At 56.8% G+C, this 22177-nt stretch overlaps 3 protein-coding genes across 3 annotated transcripts in view; 1 reads left to right on the top strand and 2 right to left on the bottom strand.

Moving 5' to 3' along the window:
• Window positions 1–22177, bottom strand: part of LOC147096368 (zinc-binding protein A33-like) — a 766539-nt gene that overhangs the window by 33298 nt on the left and 711064 nt on the right. The window lies entirely within an intron of this gene.
• LOC147096384 (uncharacterized) overlaps window positions 1–22177 on the top strand; it is a 419163-nt gene that overhangs the window by 325959 nt on the left and 71027 nt on the right. The window lies entirely within an intron of this gene.
• Window positions 16120–16935, bottom strand: LOC147096386 (uncharacterized). The gene is made up of 2 exons (XM_085974182.1): window positions 16395–16935; window positions 16120–16304 (listed from the first exon to the last, which is right to left on the bottom strand). Exons 1-2 carry the CDS (start codon window positions 16933–16935, stop codon window positions 16120–16122), a joined length of 726 nt encoding a protein of 241 aa, XP_085830308.1.

The following is a 22177-nucleotide window of genomic DNA, read 5'->3' as shown; positions in this document are numbered from 1 at the left end:
CTTCCAAAGGGAGATGGACCGGATGGTAGATCAAAATGCGTTGCAGGCCACTTTCCCATATCTGGACAATGTGACCATCTGCGGCCGTGACTTGCAGGACCATGACGCAAACCTCGAAAAATTCCTCCGCACCGCCCAACTCCTAAACCTGACATATAACAAGGAGAAGTGCATATTCCGCACAAACCGCCTCGCCATCCTTGGCTGTGTTGTGGAACACGGAGTCATCGGCCCCGACCCCGACCGGATGCGTCCCCTTATGGAACTTCCACTGCCCCACTGCCTCAAGGCCCTGAAGAGGTGCCTAGGGTTTTTCTCCTATTACGCCCAGTGGGTCCCCTACTATGCGGACAAGGCCCGTCCGCTGATCAAGTCCACCTCTTTTCCCTTGACGGCAGAGGCCCGCTTAGCCTTCCACCGTATCAAGGAGGACATTGCCAAAGCCACCATGCACGCAGTGGACGAATCCATCCCCTTCCAGGTGGAAAGCGACGCGTCTGACTTTGCCCTGGCCGCTACCCTCAATCAGGCGGGGAGACCCGTGGCCTTCTTTTCACGAACCCTCCAAGGCCCGGAGACCAGACACTCTGCTGTTGAGAAGGAGGCCCAGGCGATTGTGGAGGCTGTGCGTCATTGGAGGCACTACCTGGCCGGAAAACGATTTACCCTGCTCACTGACCAGCGTTCAGTTGCTTTTATGTTTAACAACAAGCAGAGGGGCAAAATCAAAAGTGACAAGATCTTGAGGTGGAGAATCGAACTTTCCACCTACAACTACGAGATCTTGTACCGGCCCGGGAAGCTAAATGAACCCCCGGATGCGCTATCGCGTGGCACCTGCGCCAGCGCGCAGATCGATAGACTGCGGGCCCTCCACAATGACCTCTGCTACCCGGGGGTCACCAGGTTCTTCCACTTCATCAAGGCCCGCAACCTGCCTTACTCTATTGAGGAGGTCAGGACCATGACCAGGAACTGCCAAGTCTGCGCTGAGTGCAAACCGCACTTTTATAGACCAGACAGGGCCCACCTGATAAAAGCCACTCGCCCCTTCGAGCGCCTGAGCGTCGATTTTAAAGGGCCTCTCCCCTCCTCCGACCGCAATGTGTACTTCCTCAATATTATTGATGAGTACTCCCGTTTCCCGTTCGCCTTCCCCTGCCCGGACATGACCAGTGCCACGGTCATTAAATGTCTGAACAACCTCTTCACCCTGTTCGGCTTCCCCAGCTATATCCATAGCGACCGGGGCTCATCGTTTATGAGCGACGAACTCCGTCAGTACCTGCTAACTAGGGGTATTGCCACAAGCAGGACCACCAGTTACAACCCCCGGGGGAACGGACAGGTGGAAAGAGAAAATGCGACAGTTTGGAAGGCCGTCCTGCTAGCCTTAAAGTCTAGGGGCCTTCCAACCTCCCGCTGGCAGGATGTGCTCCCCGATGCGCTCCACTCTATTCGGTCACTGCTCTGCACTGCCACTAACGCCACCCCTCATGAGAAAATGTTTGTCTTCCCAAGGAAGTCCACATCGGGGACATCGCTACCGACATGGCTGACGTCCCCAGGGCCGGTCCTACTGAGAAGACACGTGAGGACCCATAAAACGGACCCCCTGGTCGAGAGGGTCGACCTCCTCCACGCCAACCCCCAGTATGCTTACATCGCATACCCGGACGGGCGGGAGGACACAGTCTCCATAAGAGACCTTGCACCCTCGGGGGCCGCAGTAACCCACTACCCACTACCCCCCCCCCACGATCCGATATCCAGCCCCAGCAGACGGCAGGCCTGGGCCCCGCGACCCGCTCGACATCTACGAGGACGACACGCCTGTGCCACAGCCTACGCTGGACTCGACGCCGGAAGCTTCACTACCCCTGCCGTCGCCACGCAGATCACAGCGGCAGACAAGACCTCCGGAGAGACTCCAATACACTAACTTTTAATACACTTCACCCCGCCGGACTCAATTTTAAACAAGGGGTGAATGTGGTAAACCACTGTTTGTATTCCTGTTTGTCCTGTTTGTATTCCACTGTGTACATGCCTGGACATGCCTCGGCTGACTCCTCCCACAGGTCCTAGTATAAAGGTGACTGCTCCCCAGCCCTTAGTATCATGGACCGGTCGACCACGCGAGGCAGACCTCCATTCTGTTGTTAATAAAAGCCTTTGGTTACTCTTCTAACTCTCAGTCTTTTATGAGTGATTGATAGCGCATCAGAGGGGAGGACTGGGGTAAGGAGGAGGGGTGGGGACTGGGGTAAGGAGGAGGGGTGGGGACTGTGGTAAGGAGGAGGGGGGAACTGGGGTAAGGGGGTGGGGACTGGGGTAAGGAGGAAGGGGGGACTGGGGTAAGGAGGAAGGGGGGACTGGGGTAAGGAGGACGGGGGGACTGGTGTAAGGAGGAGGGGGGGACTGGTGTAAGGAGGAGGGGGTACTGGGGTAAGGAGGAGGGGGGGACTGGGGTAAGGAGGAGGGGGGAACTGGGGTAAGGAGGAGGGGGGAACTGTGGTGAGGAGGAGGGGGGAACTTGGGTAAGGAGGAGGGGTGGGGACTGGGGTAAGGAGGGAGGGGGGACTGGGGTAAGGAGGGGGGGGACTGGGGTGAGGAGGGGGGGACTGGGGTAAGGAGGAGGGGGGACTGGGGTAAGGAGGAGGGGAGGACTGGGGTAAGGAGGAGGGGAGGACTGGGGTAAGGAGGAGGGGGGACTGGGGTAAGGAGGACGGGGGACTGGGGTAAGGAGGAGGGGGGACTGGGTAAGGAGGAGGGGGGAACTGGGGTAAGAGGAGGGGAGGACTGGGGTAAGGAGGAGGGGCTAACTGGGGTAAGGAGGAGGGGCTAACAGGTAAGGAGGAGGGCTGGGGACTGGGGTAAGGACGAGGGCTGGGGACTGGGGTAAGGAGGAGGGGGGGACTGGGGTAAAGAGGAGGGGGGACTGGGGTAAGGAGGAGGGGGGACTGGGGTAAGAGAGGAGGGGGTAACGGGTAAGGAGGAGGGGGTAACTGGGGTAAGGAGGAGGGGTAGCTGGGTAAGGAGGTGGGGGGACTGGGGTAAGGAGGAGGGGGGGACTGGGGTAAGGAGGAGGCGGGGAATGGGGTAAGGAGGAGGGGGGGACTGGGGGTAAGGAGGAGGGGGGGGGTACTGGGGTCAGGAGGAGGGGGGGACTGGAGTAAGGAGGAGGGGGGGACTGGGGTAAGGAGGAAGTGGGGGACTGGGGTAAGGAGGAAGTGGGGACTGGGGTAAGGAGGAGGGGGTGGACTGGGGTAAGGAGGAGGGGGTAACTGGTAAGGAGGAGGGCTGGGGGACTCGGGTAAGGAGGAGGGCTGGGGACTGGGGTAAGGAGGAGGGGGGGACTGGGTAAGGAGGAGGGGGGAACTGGGGTAAGGAGGGGGTAACTGGGGTAAGGAGGAGGGGGGCGGACTGGGGTAAGGAGGAGGGGGGGCGGACTGGCGTAAGGAGGAGGGGGGCGGGACTGGGGTAAGGAGGAGGGGGGGACTGGGGTAAGGAGGAGGGGGGACTGGGGTAAGGAGGAGGGGACTGGGTAAGGAGGAGGAGGGACTGGGGTAAGGAGGAGGAGGGACTGGGGTAAGAGGAGGAGGGGGGACTGGGGTAAGGAGGAGGAAGGGGGGACTGGGCTAAGGAGGAGGGGTGGACTGGGGTAAGGAGGAGGGGGTGGACTGGGGTAAGGAGGAGGGGGTGGACTGGGTAAGGAGGAGGGGGAGACTGGGGTAAGGAGGAGGGGGGGTACTGGGGTAAGGAGGGGTGGGGACTGGGGTAAGGAGGAAGGGGGACTGGGCTAAGGAGGAGGGAGTGGACTGGGGTAAGGAGGAGGGGGTGCACTGGGGTAAGGAGGAGGGGGGGACTGGGGTAAGGAGGAGGGGGTGGACTGGGGTAAGGAGGAGGGGGGACTGGGGTAAGGAGGAGGGGGCGGACTGGGGTAAGGAGGAGGGGGGCGGACTGAGGTAAGGAGGAGGGGTGTGGACTGGGGTAAGGAGGAGGGGTGGGGACTGGGGTAAGGGGGGCTGCTGGGGTAAGGAGGGAGGGGGGCACTGGGGTAAGGAGGAGGGGGGACTGGCGTAAGGAGGAGGGAAGGACTGGGGTAAGGAGGAGGGGGGAACTGGGGTAAGGAGGAGGGGGGAACTGGGGTAAGTAGGAGGGGCGTACTGGGGTAAGGAGGAGGGGGGAACTGGGGTAAGGAGGAGAGGGGGCTGGGGTAAGGAGGAGGGGGGTCTGGGGTAAGGAGGAGGGGGGACTGGGGTAAGGAGGAGGGGGAGGCTGTGGTAAGGAGGCGGGGGGGGCTTGGGTAAGGAGGAGGGGGGGGACTTGGGTAAGGAGGAGGGGGGGCTGGGGTAAGGAGGAGGGGGGACTGGGGTAAGGAGGAGGGGGGACTGGGGGTAAGGAGGAGGGGGGGACTGGGGTAAGGAGGAGGGGGGACTGGGGTAAGGAGGGAGGGGGGACTGGGGTGAGTAAGGAGCGGGGGACTGGGGTATGGAGGAGGGGGGGACTGGGGTATGGAGGAGGGGGGGACTGGGGTAAGGAGGAGGGGGGACTGGGGTAAGGAGTAGGGGGACTGGGGTAAGGAGGAGGGGGGACTGGGGTAAGGAGGAGGGGGGGACTGGGGTAAGGAGGAGGGGGGACTGGGGTAAGGAGGAGGGGGTAACGGGTAAGGAGGAGGGGGTAACTGGGGTAAGGAGGAGGGTAACTGGGGTAAGGAGGTGGGGGGACTGGGGTAAGGAGGAGGGGGGGGACTGGGGTAAGGAGGAGGCGGGGACTGGTGTAAGGAGGAGGGGGGGGACTGGTGTAAGGAGGAGGGGGGGTACTGGGTAAGGAGGAGGGGGGGACTGGGGTAAGGAGGAGGGGGGAACTGTGGTGAGGAGGAGGGGGGAACTTTGGTAAGGAGGAGGGGTGGGGACTGGGGTAAGGAGGGAGGGGGGCCTGGGGTAAGGAGGAGGGGGGGACTGGGGTGAGGAGGGGGGACTTGGGTAAGGAGGAGGGGGGACTGGGGTAAGGAGGAGGGGAGGACTGGGGTAAGGAGGAGGGGAGGACTGGGGTAAGGAGGAGGGGGGACTGGGGTAAGGAGGAGGGGGGACTGGGGTAAGGAGGAGTGGGGACTGGGGTAAGGAGGAGGGGGAACTGGGGTAAGGAGGAGGGGAGGACTGTGGTAAGGAGGAGGGGCTAACTGGGGTAAGGAGGAGGGGCTAACTGGGGTAAGAAGGAGGGCTGGGACTGGGGTAAGGACAAGGGCTGGGGACTGGGGTAAGGAGGAGGGGGGGGACTGGGGTAAGGAGGAGGAGGGGGGGACTGGGGTAAGGAGGAGGGGGGACTGGGGTAAGGAGGAGGGGGTAACGGGTAAGGAGGAGGGGGTAACTGGGGTAAGGAGGAGGGGTAACTGGGGTAAGGAGGTGGGGGGACTGGGGTAAGGAGGAGGGGGGGGACTGGGGTAAGGAGGAGGCGGGGAATGGGGTAAGGAGGAGGGGGGACTGGGGTAAGGAGGAGGGGGGTACTGGGGTCAGGAGGAGGGGGGGACTGGAGTAAGGAGGAGGGGGGGACTGGGGTAAGGAGGAAGTGGGGACGTGGTAAGGAGGAAGTGGGGACTGGGGTAAGGAGGAGGGGGTGGACTGGGGTAAGGAGGAGGGGGTAACTGGGGTAAGGAGGAGGGCTGGGGACTCGGGTAAGGAGGAGGGCTGGGGACTGGGGTAAGGAGGAGGGGGGACTGGGGTAAGGAGGAGGGGGGAACTGGGGTAAGGAGGGGGGAACTGGGGTAAGGAGGAGGGGGGTGGACTGGGGTAAGGAGGAGGGGGGCGGACTGGGATAAGGAGGAGGGGGCGGACTGGGGTAAGGAGGAGGGGGGTACTGGGGTAAGGAGGAGGGGGGACTGGGTTAAGGAGGAGGGGGGGACTGGGGTAAGGGGACTGGGGTAAGGAGGAGGGGGTGACTGGGGTGAGGAGGAGGGGGGACTGGGGTAAGGAGGAGGGGGGGACTGGGGTAAGGAGGAGGAGGGACTGGCATAAGGAGGAGGAGGGACTGGGGTAAGGAGGAGGAGGGGGGACTGTGTAAGGAGGAGGAAGGGGGACTGGGCTAAGGAGGAGGGGGTGGACTGGGGTAAGGAGGAGGGGGTGGACTGGGGTAAGGAGGAGGCGGGGAATGGGGTAAGGAGGAGGGGGGACTGGGGTAAGGAGGAGGGGGGTACTGGGGTCAGGAGGAGGTGGGACTGGAGTAAGGAGGAGGGGGGGACTGGGGTAAGGAGGAAGTGGGGACGGGGTAAGGAGGAAGTGGGGACTGGGGTAAGGAGGAGGGGGTGGACTGGGGTAAGGAGGAGGGGGTAACTGGGGTAAGGTGGAGGGCTGGGGACTCGGGTAAGGAGGAGGGCTGGGGACTGGGGTAAGGAGGAGGGGGGACTGGGGTAAGGAGGAGGGGGGAACTGGGGTAAGGAGGGGCGAACTGGGGTAAGGAGGAGGGGGGTGGACTGGGGTAAGGAGGAGGGGGGCGGACTGGGGTAAGGAGGAGGGGGGCGGACTGGGGTAAGGAGGAGGGGGGGACTGGGGTAAGGAGGAGGGGGGGACTGGGTTAAGAGGAGGGGGTGACTGGGGTAAGGAGGAGGGGTGACTGGGGTAAGGAGGAGGGGGGGACTGGGGTAAGGAGGAGGGGGGACTGGGGTAAGGAGGAGGAGGGACTGGCGTAAGGAGGAGGAGGGACTGGGGTAAGGAGGAGGAGGGGGGACTGGGGTAAGGAGGAGGAAGGGGGACTGGCTAAGGAGGAGGGGGTGGACTGGGGTAAGGAGGAGGGGGTGGACTGGGGTAAGGAGGTGGGGGTGGACTGGGGTAAGGAGGAGGGGGAGACTGGGTAAGGAGGAGGGGGTTACTGGGGTAAGGAGGGGTGGGGACTGGGGTAAGGAGGAGGGGGTGGACTGGGGTAAGGAGGAGGGGGAGACTGGGGTAAGGAGGAGGGGGTTACTGGGGTAAGGAGGAGGGGGTGGACTGGGGTAAGGAGGAGGGGGTGGACTGGGGTAAGGAGGAGGGGGGGACTGGGGTAAGGAGGAGGGGGGTGGACTGGGGTAAGGAGGAGGGGGGCGGACTGAGGTAAGGAGGAGGTGGGGACTGGGGTAAGGAGGAGGGGTGGGGACTGTGGAAAGAGGAGGGGGGGACTGTGGTAAGGAGGAGGGGGGGGCTGGGGTAAGGAGGAGGGGGGTCTGGGGTAAGGAGGAGGGGGGACTGGGGTAAGGAGGAGGGGGAGGCCGTGGTAAGGAGGAGGGGTGACTTGGGTAAGGAGGAGGGCGGGGACTGGGGTAAGGAGGAGGGGGGACTGGGGTAAGGAGGAGGGGGACTGGGGTAAGGAGGAGGGGGACTGGGTAAGGAGGAGGGGGGACTGGGGTAAGGAGGAGGGGGGACTGGGGTGAGTAAGGAGGGGGGGACTGGGGTATGGAGGAGGGGGGACTGGGGTATGGAGGAGGGGGGGCTGGGGTAAGGAGGAGGGGGGTACTGGGATAAGGAGGAGGGGGGACTGGGGTAAGGAGGAGGAATGACTGGGGTGAGGAGGAGGGGGGATCTGGGTTGAGGAGGGGGGAACTGGGGTAAGGAGGAGGGGGGAACTGGGGTAAGGAGGAGGGGGGACTGTGGTAAGGAGGAGTTGGGGACTGGGGTAAGAAGGAGGGGGACTGGGGTAAGGAGGAGGGGGGACTGGGGTGAGTAAGGAGGGGGGGACTGGGGTATGGAGGAGGGGGGTACTGGGATATGGAGGAGGGGGGGCTGGGGTAAGGAGGAGGGGGGGGCTGGGGTAAGGAGGAGGGGGGGACCGGGGTAAGGAGTAGGGGGGCTGGTGTAAGGAGGAGGGGGGTACTGGGGTAAGGAGGAGGGGGGACTGGGGTAAGGAGGAGGAGGGACTGGGGTGAGGAGGAGGGTGGGAACTGGGGTAAGGAGGAGGGGGGAACTGGGGTAAGGAGGAGGGGGGGACTGTGTTAAGGAGGAGGTGGGGACTGGGGTAAGGAGGAGGGGGGACTGGGGTAAGGAGGAGGGGCTACTGGGGTTAGTAAGGCGGGGGGGACTGGGGTATGGAGGAGGGGGGGACTGGGGTATGGAGGAGGGGGGGACTGGGGTAAGGAGGAGGGGGGGCTGGGGTAAGGAGGAGGGGGGGACTGAGGTAAGGAGTAGGGGGGCTGGTGTAAGGAGGAGGGGGTACTGGCGTAAGGAGGAGGGGGGACTGGGGTAAGGAGGAGGAGGGACTGGGGTGAGGAGGAGGGGTGGAACTGGGTTGAGGAGGGGGGAACTGGGGTAAGGAGGAGGGGGGAACTGGGGTAAGGAGGAGGGGGGGACTGGGGTAAGGAGGAGGGGGGACTGGGGTAAGGAGGAGGGGGGTACTGGGGTAAGGAGGAGGGGGGGACTGGGGTAAGGAGGAGGGGTCGACTGGGGTAAGGAGGAGGGGTCGGACTGGGGTAAGGAGGAGGGGGGACTGGGGTAAGGAGGAGCGGGGTACTGTGGTAAGGAGGAGGGGGTGGACTGGGGTGAGGAGGGTGTGGACTGGGGTAAGGAAGGGGGGGGACTGGGGTAAGGAGGAGGGGGCGGACTGGGGTAAGGAGGAGGGGGGGACTGGGGTAAGGAGGAGGGGGGGGACTGGGGTAAGGAGGAGGGGGGGACTGGGGTAAGGAGGAGGTGGGGACTGGGGTAAGGAGGAGGGGGGACTGGTGTAAGGAGGAGGAGGGACTGGGGACTGGGGTAAGGAGGAGGAGGGGGGACTGGGGTAAGGAGGAGGAGGGGAGACTGGGGTAAGGAGGAGGGGGGGACTGGGGTAAGGAGGAGGAGGGGGGACTGGGGTAAGGAGGAGGAGGGGGGACTGGGTTAAGGAGGAGGGGGGACTGGATTAAGGAGGAGGGTGGACTGGGTTAAGGAGGAGGAGGGGGGACTGGGGTAAGGAGGAGGGGGGGATTGGGGTAAGGAGGAGGGGGGATTGGGGTGAGGAGGGGGGGACTGGTGTAAGGAGGAGGGGGAGACTGGTGTAAGGAGGAGGGGGGACTGGTGTAAAGAGGAGGAGGGACTGGGGACTGGGGTAAGGAGGAGGAGGGACTGGGGACTGGGGTAAGGAGGAGGAGGGACTGGGGTAAGGAGGAGGGGGGACTGGGGTAAGGAGGAGGAGGGGGGACTGGGGTAAGGAGGAGTTGGGGGGGACTGGGGTAAGGAGGTGGGGGGGCTAGGGTAAGGAGGAGGGGGGGACTGGGTTAAGAAGGAGGAGGGGGCGACTGGGCTAAGAAGGAGGAGGGGGGGACTGGGGTAAGGATGAGGGGGGGATTGGGGTAAGGAGGAGGGGGGGATTGGGGTGAGGAGGGGGGACTGGTGTAAGGAGGAGGGAGGGACTGGTGTAAGGAGGAGGGGGGTACTGGTGTAAGGAGGAGGAGGGACTGGGGAATGGGGTAAGGAGGAGGAGGGACTGGGGACTGGGGTAAGGAGGAGGAGGGACTGGGGTAAGGAGGAGGGGGGACTGGGGTAAGGAGGAGGAGGGGGGACTGGGGTAAGGAGGAGTTGGGGGGACTGGGGTAAGGATGTGGGGGGGCTAGGCTAAGGAGGAGGGGGGACTCGGTTAAGAAGGAGGAGGGGGTGACTGGGGTAAGAAGGAGGAGGGGGGACTGGGGTAAGGAGGAGGGGGGCACTGGGGTAAGGAGGAGGGGGTGCTGGGGTAAGGAGGAGGAGGGGGTGCTGGGGTAAGGATGATGGGGGGGACTGGGGTAAGGAGGAGGGGGGGACTGGGGTAAGGAGGATAGGGGGACTGGAGTAAGGAGGAGGAGGGGGGGCTGGGGTAAGGAGGAGGAGGGGGGACTGGGGTAAGGAGGAGGAGGGGGGACTGGGGTAAGGAGGAGGGTGTACTGGGGTAAGGAGGAGGAGGAGGGGGGACTGGGGTAAGGAGGAGGAGGAGGGGGGACTGGGGTAAGGAGGAGGAGGGGGAACTGGGGTAAGGAGGAGGCCGGGGGGACTGGGGTAAGTGTTGTCTATGTACCTTTAAGGGAATAACTGGTCTCAGACTGCAGTACCGGCAGTGACCACCCCTGTATAAAAGGCCCTAGCAGGCTTCTGTAGTTTCCGTTTCCAGGTTGTCTCCATCCAGGAAAGACTTGTTATAATCAACTCCTGCAGTCCGTGTCTCAATTACACACGGACATAATACTGGCGACGAGTAAGAAACGAACTTACCTGCAACTCGGCAGCACCTCAGACGACGTTATTGAAGGTCGAAACCAGAAGCAAGAAAAAAAAAATCCAAAGCAACTCGAGAAATGGGCATCGACCGTGGGCAACCGCCCTCCAAATCATCGAATTGAAAAGTGCAGAAGAGACTGTCGAGAGCCAGGCTTGGTCTCCAGTCTGTAGTTTCCCAGCTAATCGGGCTGGTGACAGGTAGTGCACTGATCCTTCCTGGGCTGCGGCGGGCTGGAGCTCGATCGGGTGGCTCTGCAACGGGGCAGGGCAGCGAGTCGGGAAGCAAAGAGAGAGAGAGAGGGTGGAGCACACAGGGCGCGGCCGGTGCTTCGCAGCCGGGCAGCGTTCGGACCGAAGAAGAGGGAGGGAAGTGTCCCAGAGGGTCCGCTCCACGACGGGAACGGTTCTTCAATTAACGGAGCAAATATTGAAGCGCGATAGAAAAATAAAAATACCGCGGAGAGCGGCGTTGGCAGCAGCGATCGGGGAGGTGCGAAGACCATAGGGCGTCGCCATTACAGGATAGTAAAATAAATATAATCGCCAGCAACAGCGTTGGCAGCGGTGGGAAAGCGCAGGAGGCGCCATCTTAACTCGGCGGGGAAGAAGGAAAAGCGCGGGAGGCGCCATTTTGATCCATCGGGGACGAAGGCAAAGCGCGGGAGGCGCCATCTTAGATTTTCAAGATGCCAAAGACTGGTGATATCACTGCCTTCGATAATGCAATAGAAGACTGGACCACGTATGTGGAAAGAGGCGAGGTATATTGCGAGGCAAACGAAATAGCCGATGAGAAAAAGGCATCTGTATTGCTAAATTTAATGGGCGCCAGAACGTACGGCCTATTGCGGGACCTGATTACTCCAGCCAAACCGAAGGCGAAGAGTTTTAACGAAATTGTTGCTATCCTACAGGAACGCCTAAATCCTACACCGCTGCTGATAGCAGAAAGATTTAAATTCCACAGGAGAAATCAGCATAAAAATGAGAGCAATGCTGATTACCTTACGGAACTACGCAAGCTATCAAAGCACTGCCAGTTCGGAGCAGGACTGGCAGATACCTTACGGGACAAATTTGTCTCTGGACTCCTGAGTGAAGGAACCGAGAAGAGGTTACTCTGAGAAAGAGCTGATGCTAGATAAGGCTTTCAGCGTGGCAGTATCGTACGAAGCAGCAGCAAGGGGAGCTGCGGAAATACAACAAAAGCCACAGGAATACGGCACCCACGAAATGACACGGGGATTTGCAAAATGTTATCGCTGCGGCAGAACAAACCATGACCAGAAGGACTGCTGGTCCAAGGACAAAATATGCAGGCAATGCAGAAAGATGGGACACATTGCACGAGTTTGCAGGTCTGGGAAGAAGACCAACGACAACAAAAAGGCCACTAAGGAACCGTACAGGAAAGTACAAAAGATGACGGACAGTAGTTCCGAAGACCAGATGAGCGATAGTGAATCCGGGAACAAGAGACTAAGCTGTCTCAAACTTCACAACGTAATCGCAAAAGAGGATCACCGAACCATTTGGGTCACCCTCACGATAGCAGGGTCCCAAGTCAAAATGGAATTGGATACAGGATCAGCTCTAACCGTCATGAATCGACGAGACTACGAGCGGCTATTCTCACACATACCCTTGAGAGAGACATCCATTGTCTTGAGGACGTATACGGGGCAAAAATATACCCCAGAGGAAAAATAAGGGTGCCTGTCGAATACAACGGCAAGAAAATATGGAAATTGTATCTCTACATTCTGCAAGATGGTGGACCACCATTATTGGGACGTGAATGGATCAGAAAGATAAGTTTAGACTGGCACTCCATTCAGGCACTGATGGTGGCTGGTAAAAAGGATGACGACGTCACTCCTGGATGATTGTCAACAATCTTAGCTGACGCCAAAGAGGTATTTCAACAAGAACTGGGCACTCTTAAAGGCGTAACCGCCTCGATAAAAATAGAGGAGAATGCAATTCCCAAGTTTTTCAAAGCAAGACCGGTACCATATGCAATTCGCCCAGCTGTCGAGGCAGAGCTGGAGAATCTGGAGAAGGCAGGCGTGTTATCTAAGGTAGACTGGAGCGAGTGGGCGACACCCATCGTTCCTGTCATGAAGAAAACGTTAAACAATAAGTCTGAGGAGCCAAGGAAGGTTCGCATCTGTGGGGACTTCAAGGTGACGGTGAACCCAGTCCTTCTCACAGTACAATATCCTCTTCCAAGGATAGAAGATATCTTCGCCTCGCTATCTGGAGGGAAGCGTTTTACAAAAATTGACCTAGCACAAGCATATTTGCGGTTGAAGAATCCTCTAGGAAGTATCTCACGATAAACACTCTCAAAAGGTCTTTACCAGTATAATCGACTGGTATTCGGAGTAGCATCAGCTCCGGCGATATGGCAAAGAGCGATGGAACAAGTCCTGCAAGGGATTCCGGGGACTCAGTGTTACTTGGACGACATCCTAGTCACAGGTGAAGATGACAGTGAACACCTTGCCAACCTAGAGCAGGTGCTCACTAGACTACGTGAACACGGGCTACGAGCCAATCGCCCTAAGTGCGAGTTTTTTAAGAAACAGATATCGTATTTGATGCGCCATCAATAACTCCAGACGACTAAGAGTTAAACTTATAACAAGTAGGCTTTTATTAACAAAAGAATACGAGCATGCCTCTGCTGGTAGACCGATCCTTAAAGCCAGGGGGACTGGAGGTCAATCACCTTTATACCTGGGCTTAGGGGTGGAGCCAGGGGCGGAGCCAGCTGAGGCATGCCCAGACATGTTCTGTACAGGCAGATTAGTGGTTTACCACATTAACCCCTTGTTTAAAATGAGTCCGGCGGGGTGAAGTGTCTCAGAAGTTCGTATAGGCAAGTCTCTCCGGGGGTCTTGTCTGCCGTAGTGATCGTCGTGGTGCCGGCTGCGGCGGTTCTTTTCCCGCGGCCGTTTCCCACGTGGGCCAGAGCACCGGCGTGTCGTCTTCGTGGGTGCGGGGTCGGTGGGTGTATAAGGGTGGGTCACAGGACCCTGGCGTGCCGTCTACTTGGGTTAGATGTGGATTCCCTTCTAGGGGTGTGTCGTGGGTAATGGTAGTGGGTAATGGTAATGGGTAGTCGGTAATGGTGTTTTTGGTGGCACCTGAGGGTGCGAGGTCTCGTATGGAGACCGTGTCCTCCCGCCCGTCAGGATACGCCACGTATGCATATTGTGGGTTGGCGTGGAGGAGGTGGACCCTTTCGATTAGGGGGTCTGTTTTATGGCTCCTCACGTGCTTCCTGAGCAAGACGGGCCCTGGAGACGTCAGCCATGGCGGGTAGCGATGTCCCCGAGGTGGATTTCCTAGGGAAGACGAACATTTTCTCGTGAGGGGTGGCGTTCGTGGCGGTACAGAGTAGTGACCGTATGGAGTGAAGCGCATCAGGGAGGACTTCTTGCCAGCGGGAGGTTGGGAGGCCTCTGGACTTTAAGGCTAGCATGGCGGTTTTCCACACTGTCGCGTTCTCCCTTTTTACTTGTCCGTTACCCCGGGGGTTGTAGCTGGTGGTCCTGCTCGTGGCTATCCCTTTTTCGAGCAGGTACTGGCGCAGCTCGTCGTTCATGAACGACGAGCCCCTGTCACTATGGATGTAGCTGGGAAAACCGAATATGGCAAAGAGGTCATTGAGACATTTGATGACTGTGGCGCTGGTCATGTCTGGGCAGGGATAGCGAACGGGAAACTGGAGTAGTCGTCAATGACGTTGAGGAAGTACGTGTTGCGGTCAGAGGAGGGGAGGGGCCCTTTAAAATCTACGCTTAGGCGCTCGAAGGGGCGGGTGGCTTTTATCAGGTGCACCCTGTCTGGCCTATAAAAGTGCGGTTTGCATTCGGCACAGACTTGGCAGTTCCTGGTCATGGTCCTGACCTCCTTGATGGAGTAAGGCAGGTTGCGGGCCTTAATGAAGTGGAAAAACCTGGTGACCCCCGGGTGGCACAGATCGTTGTGGAGGGCCCGTAGCCTATCGACCTGTGCGTTGGCACATGTTCCACGGGATAGGGCGTCCGGGGGCTCATTAAGTTTCCCGGGCCGATATAAGATATCATAATTGTAGGTGGATAATTCAATCCTCCACCGCAATATCTTGTCGTTTTTGATTTTGCCCCTCTGCTTGTTATTGAACATAAATGCTACTGATCGTTGGTCAGTGAGCAGGGTGAAGCGTTTACCGGCCAGGTAATGCCTCCAATGCCGTACAGCCTCCACTATAGCCTGGGCCTCCTTTTCGACTGAGGAGTGTCTAATTTCGGGGCCCTGGAGGGTTCGTGAAAAGAAGGCCACTGGTCTCCCCGCCTGGTTAAGGGTTGCGGCCAGGGCGAAGTCAGACACATCGCTCTCCACTTGGAAAGGGATGGACTCGTCCACGGCGTGCATTGTAGCCTTTGCAATGTCCTCTTTTATGCGGGTGAAGGCTGCACGGGCCTCTGCCGCCAGGGGGAAGGAGGTTGACTTGATAAGGGGCCGGGCTTTGTCCGCGTAATTGGGCACCCATTGGGCGTAATAAGAGAAAAACCCCAGACATCTCTTCAGGGCTGTGAGGCAGGGGTAGTTCCAGAAGGGGGCGCATTCGGTCGGGGTCAGGGCCGATGACTCCGTTTTCCACTACACAGCCAAGGATAGCGAGGCGGGCGGTGCGAAACATACACTTTTCTTTGTTGTATGTCAAATTTAAGCGCTGGGCTGTTCGGAGGAATTTTTCTAGATTGGCGTCATGGCCCTGCTGGTCATGACCGCAGATGGTGACATTGTCCAGGTAGGGAAAAGTGGCCTGCAGCGCGTTCTGGTCAGCCATCCGGTCCATCTCCCTTTGGAAGACTGAGACCCCGTTGGTGACGCTGAAGGGGACTCTGAGGAAGTGGTAGAGGCGGCCGTTTGCCTCGAAGGCAGTATACTAGCGGTCTTCAGGCCTGATAGGGAGTTGGTGGTATGCCGACTTCAGGTCAATGGTAGAGAATACCCGGTACTGTGCAATCTGATTGACCATATCAGATATGCGGGGAAGGGGGTATGCATCTAATTGGGTATACCTATTGATTGTTTGACTGTAGTCAATGACCAGGCGCTGTTTCTCACCGGTCTTCACGACCACTACTTGGGCTCGCCATGGGCTGGTGCTGCCCTCGATAATCCCCTCCCGCAGGAGTCTCTCTACTTCTATTTTAATGAAGCTTCTATCCCCGGCACTGTACCGCCTGCTTTTTGTTGCAATGGGCTTGCAGTCGTGGGCGAGATTAGCAAACAACGGGGGGGGGGGCTGACTTTCAGGGTGGATAGGCTGCATATTGTGCGCAGCGGTTGTTTTAAATTTTGCCGGCTGCAGACTAAGTGGGGGCAGGGGCCCGCCGTACGCTATCGTGACACTCTCTAGGTGGCACTGGAAATCCAGTCCCAGTAGCACAGCAGCGCAGAGCTGTGGCAGGACGAGGAGTTTAAAGTCTTTGTACTCTGTGCCCATTACTGTCAGGGTCGCTACACAGTAGCCGCCGACGTCCGCCGTGTGGGACTTGGAGGCCATAGAGACCCAGTGGCGCGTGGGCATGACTGATGGGGAGTAGCATCGCACCGTGTCGGGGTGGATAAAGCTCTCCGTGCTCCCGCAGTCAAATAGGCAGTTTGTTGCGTGACCGTTTACCTTGATGTCCACCGTGGACCTGGCCAGTTGGTGAGGCCTGGATTGGTCCAGGATGATGGAGGCCATCGTTGAGGTCGGTGGGTCGCTGTTGTACTCACGCGAGGCAGTGGGGGAGTCAGGGGCCTGGTCCCAAAGTGACGTCCAAGATGGCGGCCCGCACCGCTCACACGCGGCTGGTGATGTCCAAGATGGCGGCTCGCACGGCTCACACGTGGCTGGTGGTGTCCAAGATGGTGACCTGCACAGCTCTCACGTGGCGCTGCTGGAGCTGGTCGGTTTCGCCCTGCACACTTTGGCATAGTGCCCCTTCTTTCCGCATTTGGAGCAGATCGCGTCCTTCGCCGGGCAGTGTTGTCTGGGGTGCTTGGCCTGGCCACAGAAATAGCACTTTGAGCCTCTGGACATCGCAGCTGTAGTTGGGCTGCAGGTGGGCCGTGGCGGTGGTGGCGTGGCGCAGGCCTGTGGCCTTACCGTGTCCCAAGATGGCGGCCCCCGCGACATCCACGGGGCGGGGAGGGCCGTATGGTCGGGGGAGTAGGCATCCATATTTCGGAGGGCCACATCCAGCGAGTTAACAAGGGCCACAGCCTTCTGCAGGTTGAGCCTACTTTGCTCTAGCAGTCTCTGTCGAGTGTAGCTGGACTTGATGCCGGCGACGTAGGCGTCTCTGATTAGGTCATCAGTATTTTCCGCGGCCGTCACCGATTTGCACTTGCAGTCCCGGCCGAGGACTCTCAGTGCCCGTAGGTATTCGTCACCCGATTCCCCGGGTCGCTGTTTGTGGGTAGCCAGGAGGTGTCTAGCGTAGACCTCGTTGACTGGCTTAGTATATTCTTTTAGTATCGTGATAGCGGCCGTGTAGGATACAGCGTCTCGGATAATCGAATATACTTGGTGGCTCACCCGTGAGTTCAGTACTAGCAGTTTGTCGGCTTCGGTCCTGACGGTAGTGCTGGAGGCCTGCAGGAATGCTTCGAAGCAGCTCAGCCAGTGCTCGAAGTTATTTGATGCATCCGCCGTTTGAGGGTCCAGTTCCAGGCATTCCGGTTTCAGGATTTGCTCCATTTCAAAACCTTTTGTTAATAAAATTGATGCGCCATCAATAACTCCAGAAGACTACGAGTTAAACTCATAACAAGTAGGCTTTTATTAACAAAAGAATACGAGCATGCCTCTGCTGGTAGACCGATCCTTAAAGCCAGGGGGACTGGAGGTCAATCACCTTTATACCTGGGCTTAGGGGTGGAGCCAGGGGCGGAGCCAGCTGAGGCATGCCCAGACATGTTCTGTACAGGCAGATTAGTGGTTTACCACAGTTCTGTCTTCACAAAGGAGGACACAAATAACCTCCCAGAGATGTCGGGGAACATAGGGTCTAATGAGAGGGAGGAATTGAAAGAAATCAGTATTTGTAGGGAAATGGTGTTTGGGAAATTGATGGGATTGAAGGCTAATAAATCCCCAGGGCCTGATAATCTACATCCTAGGGTACTTAAGGAAGTGGCCCTAGAAATAGTAGATGCATTGCTGGTCATCTTCCAAAATTCTATAGACTCTGGAACTGTACCCATGGATTGGAGGGTAGCTAAAGATACCCCACTATTCAAAAAAGATGGTAGAGAGAAAACAGGGAATTACAGACCGGTAAGCCTGACATCGGTAGTGGGGAAAATGCTAGAGTCCATTATAAAAGATGTAATAGCAGAGCACTTGGAAAACAGTGACAGGATCGGACAAAGTCAACATGGGTTTACAAAAGGTAAATGGTGCTAGACTAATCTACTGGAATTTTTTGAGGATGTAACTGGTAGAATAGATAAGGGAGAACCAGTGGATGTCGTGTATTTGGACTTTCAGAAGGCTTTTGATAAGGTCCCGCATAAGAGATTAGCGTGTAAACTTAAGGCACATGGGATTGGGGGCAAGGTATTGACTTGGATAGAGAACTGGTTGGCAGACAGGAAGCAAAGAGTTGGAATAAACGGGTCTTTTTCCGAGTGGCAGGCAGTGATTAGTGGGGTACCACAGGGACCAGTCCTAGGACCCCAGCTATTCACTATGTATTAATGATCTAGACGAGGGAACTAGATGTAATATCTCCAAGTTTGCAGATGACACAAAGCTGGGTGGGCGTGTGTGCTGTGAGGAGGATGCTGAGAAACTCCAGTATGATTTGGACACGTTGGGTGATTGGGCAGAAGCATGGCAGATGCAATATAACGTGGATAAATGCGTGGTTATCCACTTTGGTGTCAAAAACAGGAAGGCAGATTATTATCTGAATGGCAATAGATTGGGAGAAGGGGAAGTGCAATGAGACCTGGGTGTCCTTGTGCACCAGTCGCTGAAGGTAAGCATGCAGGTGCAGCAGGTGGTTAAGAAGGCAAATGGTATGTTGGCTTTTGTAGCGAGAGGGTTCAAGTACAGGAACAAGGATGTACAGGGCCTTGGTGAGACCACATCTTGAGTATTGTGTGCAGTTTTGGTCGTTTTATCTGAGGAAGGATGTTCTTGCCATGGAGGGAGTGCAGCGAAGATTCACCAGGCTGATACCTGGGATGGCAGGAATGACGTATGAGGAGAGATTGGGCCGATTGGGCTCATACTCGCTGGAGTTTAGAAGAATGAGAGGGGATCTCATTGAAACGTATAAAATTCTGACAGGAGTGGACAGATTAGATGCAGGAAGGATGCTCCCGATGGCCGGGGAGTCCAGAACCACGCGTCACAGTCTAAGGATAAGGGGTAAGCCATTTAGGACAGAAATGAGTAGGAATTTCTTCACTCAGGGAGTGGTGAACCTGTGGAATTCTCTACCACAGAAGGCAGTAGAGGCCAATTCATTAAATATATTCAAGAAAGAGTTAGATATATTTCTTAAGGCTAAAGGGATCATGTGCTTAAAATCAATCCCAGTCACTTACAGCATGTGAGATTGCCGGGGGAATCACCTAACCAGCTCCATTCTGGCCAGGAATAGCGGCGTCTCTATACGCAGCCCTGAAAATCTCGCACCTTTAGTAGAGGCCAGGGAGCAAGGTGTTCAACTTTACATCATCCAGGAAAACCTAAAGGGGAGGTTATGTGATTGTGGGGGGGGGGGCAGCTTTGCAAATAATGGGGAGCAAAACTACTTTTGTAAAATTGTACATGTTGAGTAAAGTCACTGGTGTTTGCCTTTCCCCCCCCCCCCGCCCCCCCAAATGTGTAGCCTCATCAGACCCTAAACACTGAGACAACACTTCCAGTTGTGAAAACCGAGGATCCTCCGACACCGCCATGCATATTCGGGGACATTCTCAACCTGCCGCTGAATGCGGTTCAGCTCAATGTGGTAAAAACGGAAAATGGGACCTCGCCAGTGAAACAAGGACCAGCAAGTAAATGACATTCTTTTAAAGTGTGAATTAAACTTTTTTAAAAAAAAGATTCATTGAATGCAACTCGGTCTAATTCTCCGAAAGAATACTGAGTTCTGGCCCCAACAGTTCCACTCTCCGGGTTAGCTGGGCTAACCAGTTGTGTCTACTGCTTTGCGCCCCCCCGGTGCTGTCCTGAGAGTTGGATCAGACTACCGATGAGGTTTGCCTGCCAGAATCTAAATGGTTGCCTTTGTACGGGAGAAGAAAGTGCTACACCATATATCAGAGGAATGAATGCTACTGCCAGGGAATGGAACTTGCTATCACTTGTATCGAACCTTGGTTCAACCACATCTGGAGCACTCTGAACCGTTCTGGTCTCCATCTGATCAAAAGGGAGACGGAGCCACTGGAGAAGGTGCAACAAAGGTTCACTAGAAATGATACCTGGACACTGAGGTTCTACCCATCAGGACAGACTGAACAGGCTGGAGCTCTTTTCTGTAGAAAAGAGAAGGCTGAGGGGTGAGCTGGTCTTTGAGATTATGAAAGGGTTTGATCGGGTAGACGTAGCGAACATGTTTCCACTTGCGGGTGAGACCAGAACTCGGGGGCCATAAATATAAGCTCGTCACTAATAAATCCAATAGGGAATTCAGGAGAAACTTCTTTCCCCAGAGGGGTGAGAATGTGGAACTCGCTACCACAGGGAGTGGGTGAGGTGAAGAGCATTGATGCAGTTAAGGGGAAGCTGCAGTACAAGCCAGCACGACTACCAAGGCCAACAGCATCCTGTGCAGCAAGCCGACCATCCAGCCCAAACCGGTTGTCGTGATGACGTTGCCTACCGCGCCGAGCGCCAGCCCGGCAAAGACCATCATTCTTCAGTCGGTGCAGACCGGTCAGCCGCAGAGCCTGCCATTAAAGCAAACCATTCCAGGTACACGTCCGCTGCCTTTTTAAAAAAAACAATTATTCAAAGAGCTTTCTTTCATAGACGTCCTCCTTCCCTTGGGCTTTTTGGAGAGCCGGGGGTGCAAGCAGATGGACTGCGTAAAGTTTCCCCGCTCAGCAAGTGGAAGCTGGGATTGCAAATCTGGCAGTAACCCCAAGGGCTGCTTTCTCTTTCCGCTGATTGGGTTATAGAATCGTACAGCACAGAAGGAGGCCATTTCGGGCCCATCGTGCCTGTGCCGACTCTTCAAAAGAGCGATCCAATTAGTCCCACTCTCCTTTGCCCTTTCCCCATAGCCCTGCAAATGTTCTTCCCTTCAAGTATTCATCCCTTTTGAAAGTTATTATTGAATCTGCTTCCTCCACCCTTTCAGGCAGTGCATTCCAGATCATCGTAACTCGCTGCGTTAAAATAATAAAATCCCATCTCCCCTCTGGTTCTTTTGCCAATGACCTTCAGTCTGTTCTCTGGTTACTGACCCTCCTGCCACTGGAAACAGTTTCTCTTTATTTACTCTGTCAAAACCCTTCATGATTTTGAACACTTCTATGAAGTTTCCTCTTAACCTTCTCTGCTCTAAGGAGAACAACCCCAGATTCCCCAGTCTCTCCACATAACTGAAGTCCCTCATCTCTGGTACCATTCTGGTAAATCTCATCTGCATCCTCTCCAAGGCCTATTCCCTAAAATTTAGAAGGTTAAGGGGTGATTTGATCGAAGTTTTCAAGCTATTAAGAGGAACAGATAGGGTAGATAGAGAGAAACGATCTCCGCTGGTTGGGGAGTCTAGGACTAGGGGATAGAGTCTAAAAATTAGAGCCAGACCTTTCGGGAGTGAAGTTAGGAAACACTTCTACACACACAGGGTGGTAGAAGTTGGGAATTCTCTTCCGCAAATGGCAATTTATGCTCGGTCAACTAATTTTAAATCTGAGATTGAGAGATTTCTGTTAATCAAAGGTATTCAGCAATATGGGGCAAAGGTGGGTTTATGGAGTTAGGCCACAGGTCAGCCATGATCTCATTGAATGGCGGAACAGGCTTGAGAGGCTCAGTGGCCTCCTCCTGTTCCTGCAAGATGTGTAAAGGGACTCCAGTATAGTAAGCCAAATATATCGGGGCCGACTCACTCGCCCTTTGATAACATGGCACGGCCTGTAGAACATCCCAGCTTCCTCTTGTAATGCAAGGTTGCCGGTTAACACAACGTATTGCTGTCTGTGATGGCAGATACTTACACACCCAACCCAGGCAATGACTATCTCCAACAAGTGAGAGTCTAACCACCTCCCCATGACATTCAACGGCATTACCATCGCCGAATCCCCCACCATCAACATTCTGGGGGGTCACCATTGACCAGAAACTTAACTGGACCAGCCACATAAATCATGTGGCAATGAGCAGGTCAGAGCTGGGTGTCTCACCTTCTGACTCCCCAAAGCCTTTCCACCATCTACAAGGCACAAGTCAGGAGTGTGATGGAATAATCTCCACTTGCCTGGATGAGTGCAGCTCCAACAACACTCGAGAAGCTCGACACCATCAAGCAGAAAGCAGCCCGCTTGATTGGCACCCCATCCACCACCTTAAACATTCACTCCCTCCACCAGCGGCGCACCGTGGCTGCAGTGTGTACCATCGACAAGATGCACTGCAGCAAATCGCCAAGGCTTCTTCGGCAACACCTCCTAAACCCGCGACCTCTACCTCCTAGAAGGACAAGGGCAGCAGGCGCATGGGAACACCACCACTTCCAAGTTCCCCTCCGAGTCACACACCATCCTGACTTAGAAGTATATCGCCGATCCTTCATCGTCACTGGGTCAAAATCCTGGAACTCCCTCCCTAACAGCACTGTGGGAGTACCATCACCGCACGGACTGCTGCTGTTGAAGAAGGCGGCTCACCACCACTCTCTCAAGGGCAACTAGGGATGGGCAATAAATGCTGGCCTTGCCAGCGACGCCCAGATCCCATAAGTGAATTA

This window comes from Somniosus microcephalus, unplaced genomic scaffold (assembly GCF_052327205.1).
Source record: "Somniosus microcephalus isolate GS21.2 unplaced genomic scaffold, FLI_Smic_1.0 unresolved_chr1, whole genome shotgun sequence".
NCBI classification, from domain to species: Eukaryota; Metazoa; Chordata; class Chondrichthyes; order Squaliformes; family Somniosidae; genus Somniosus; species Somniosus microcephalus.
The sequence above is the reverse complement of the archived record's forward strand: the minus strand, read 5'-3'. Positions and strand labels throughout refer to the sequence as shown.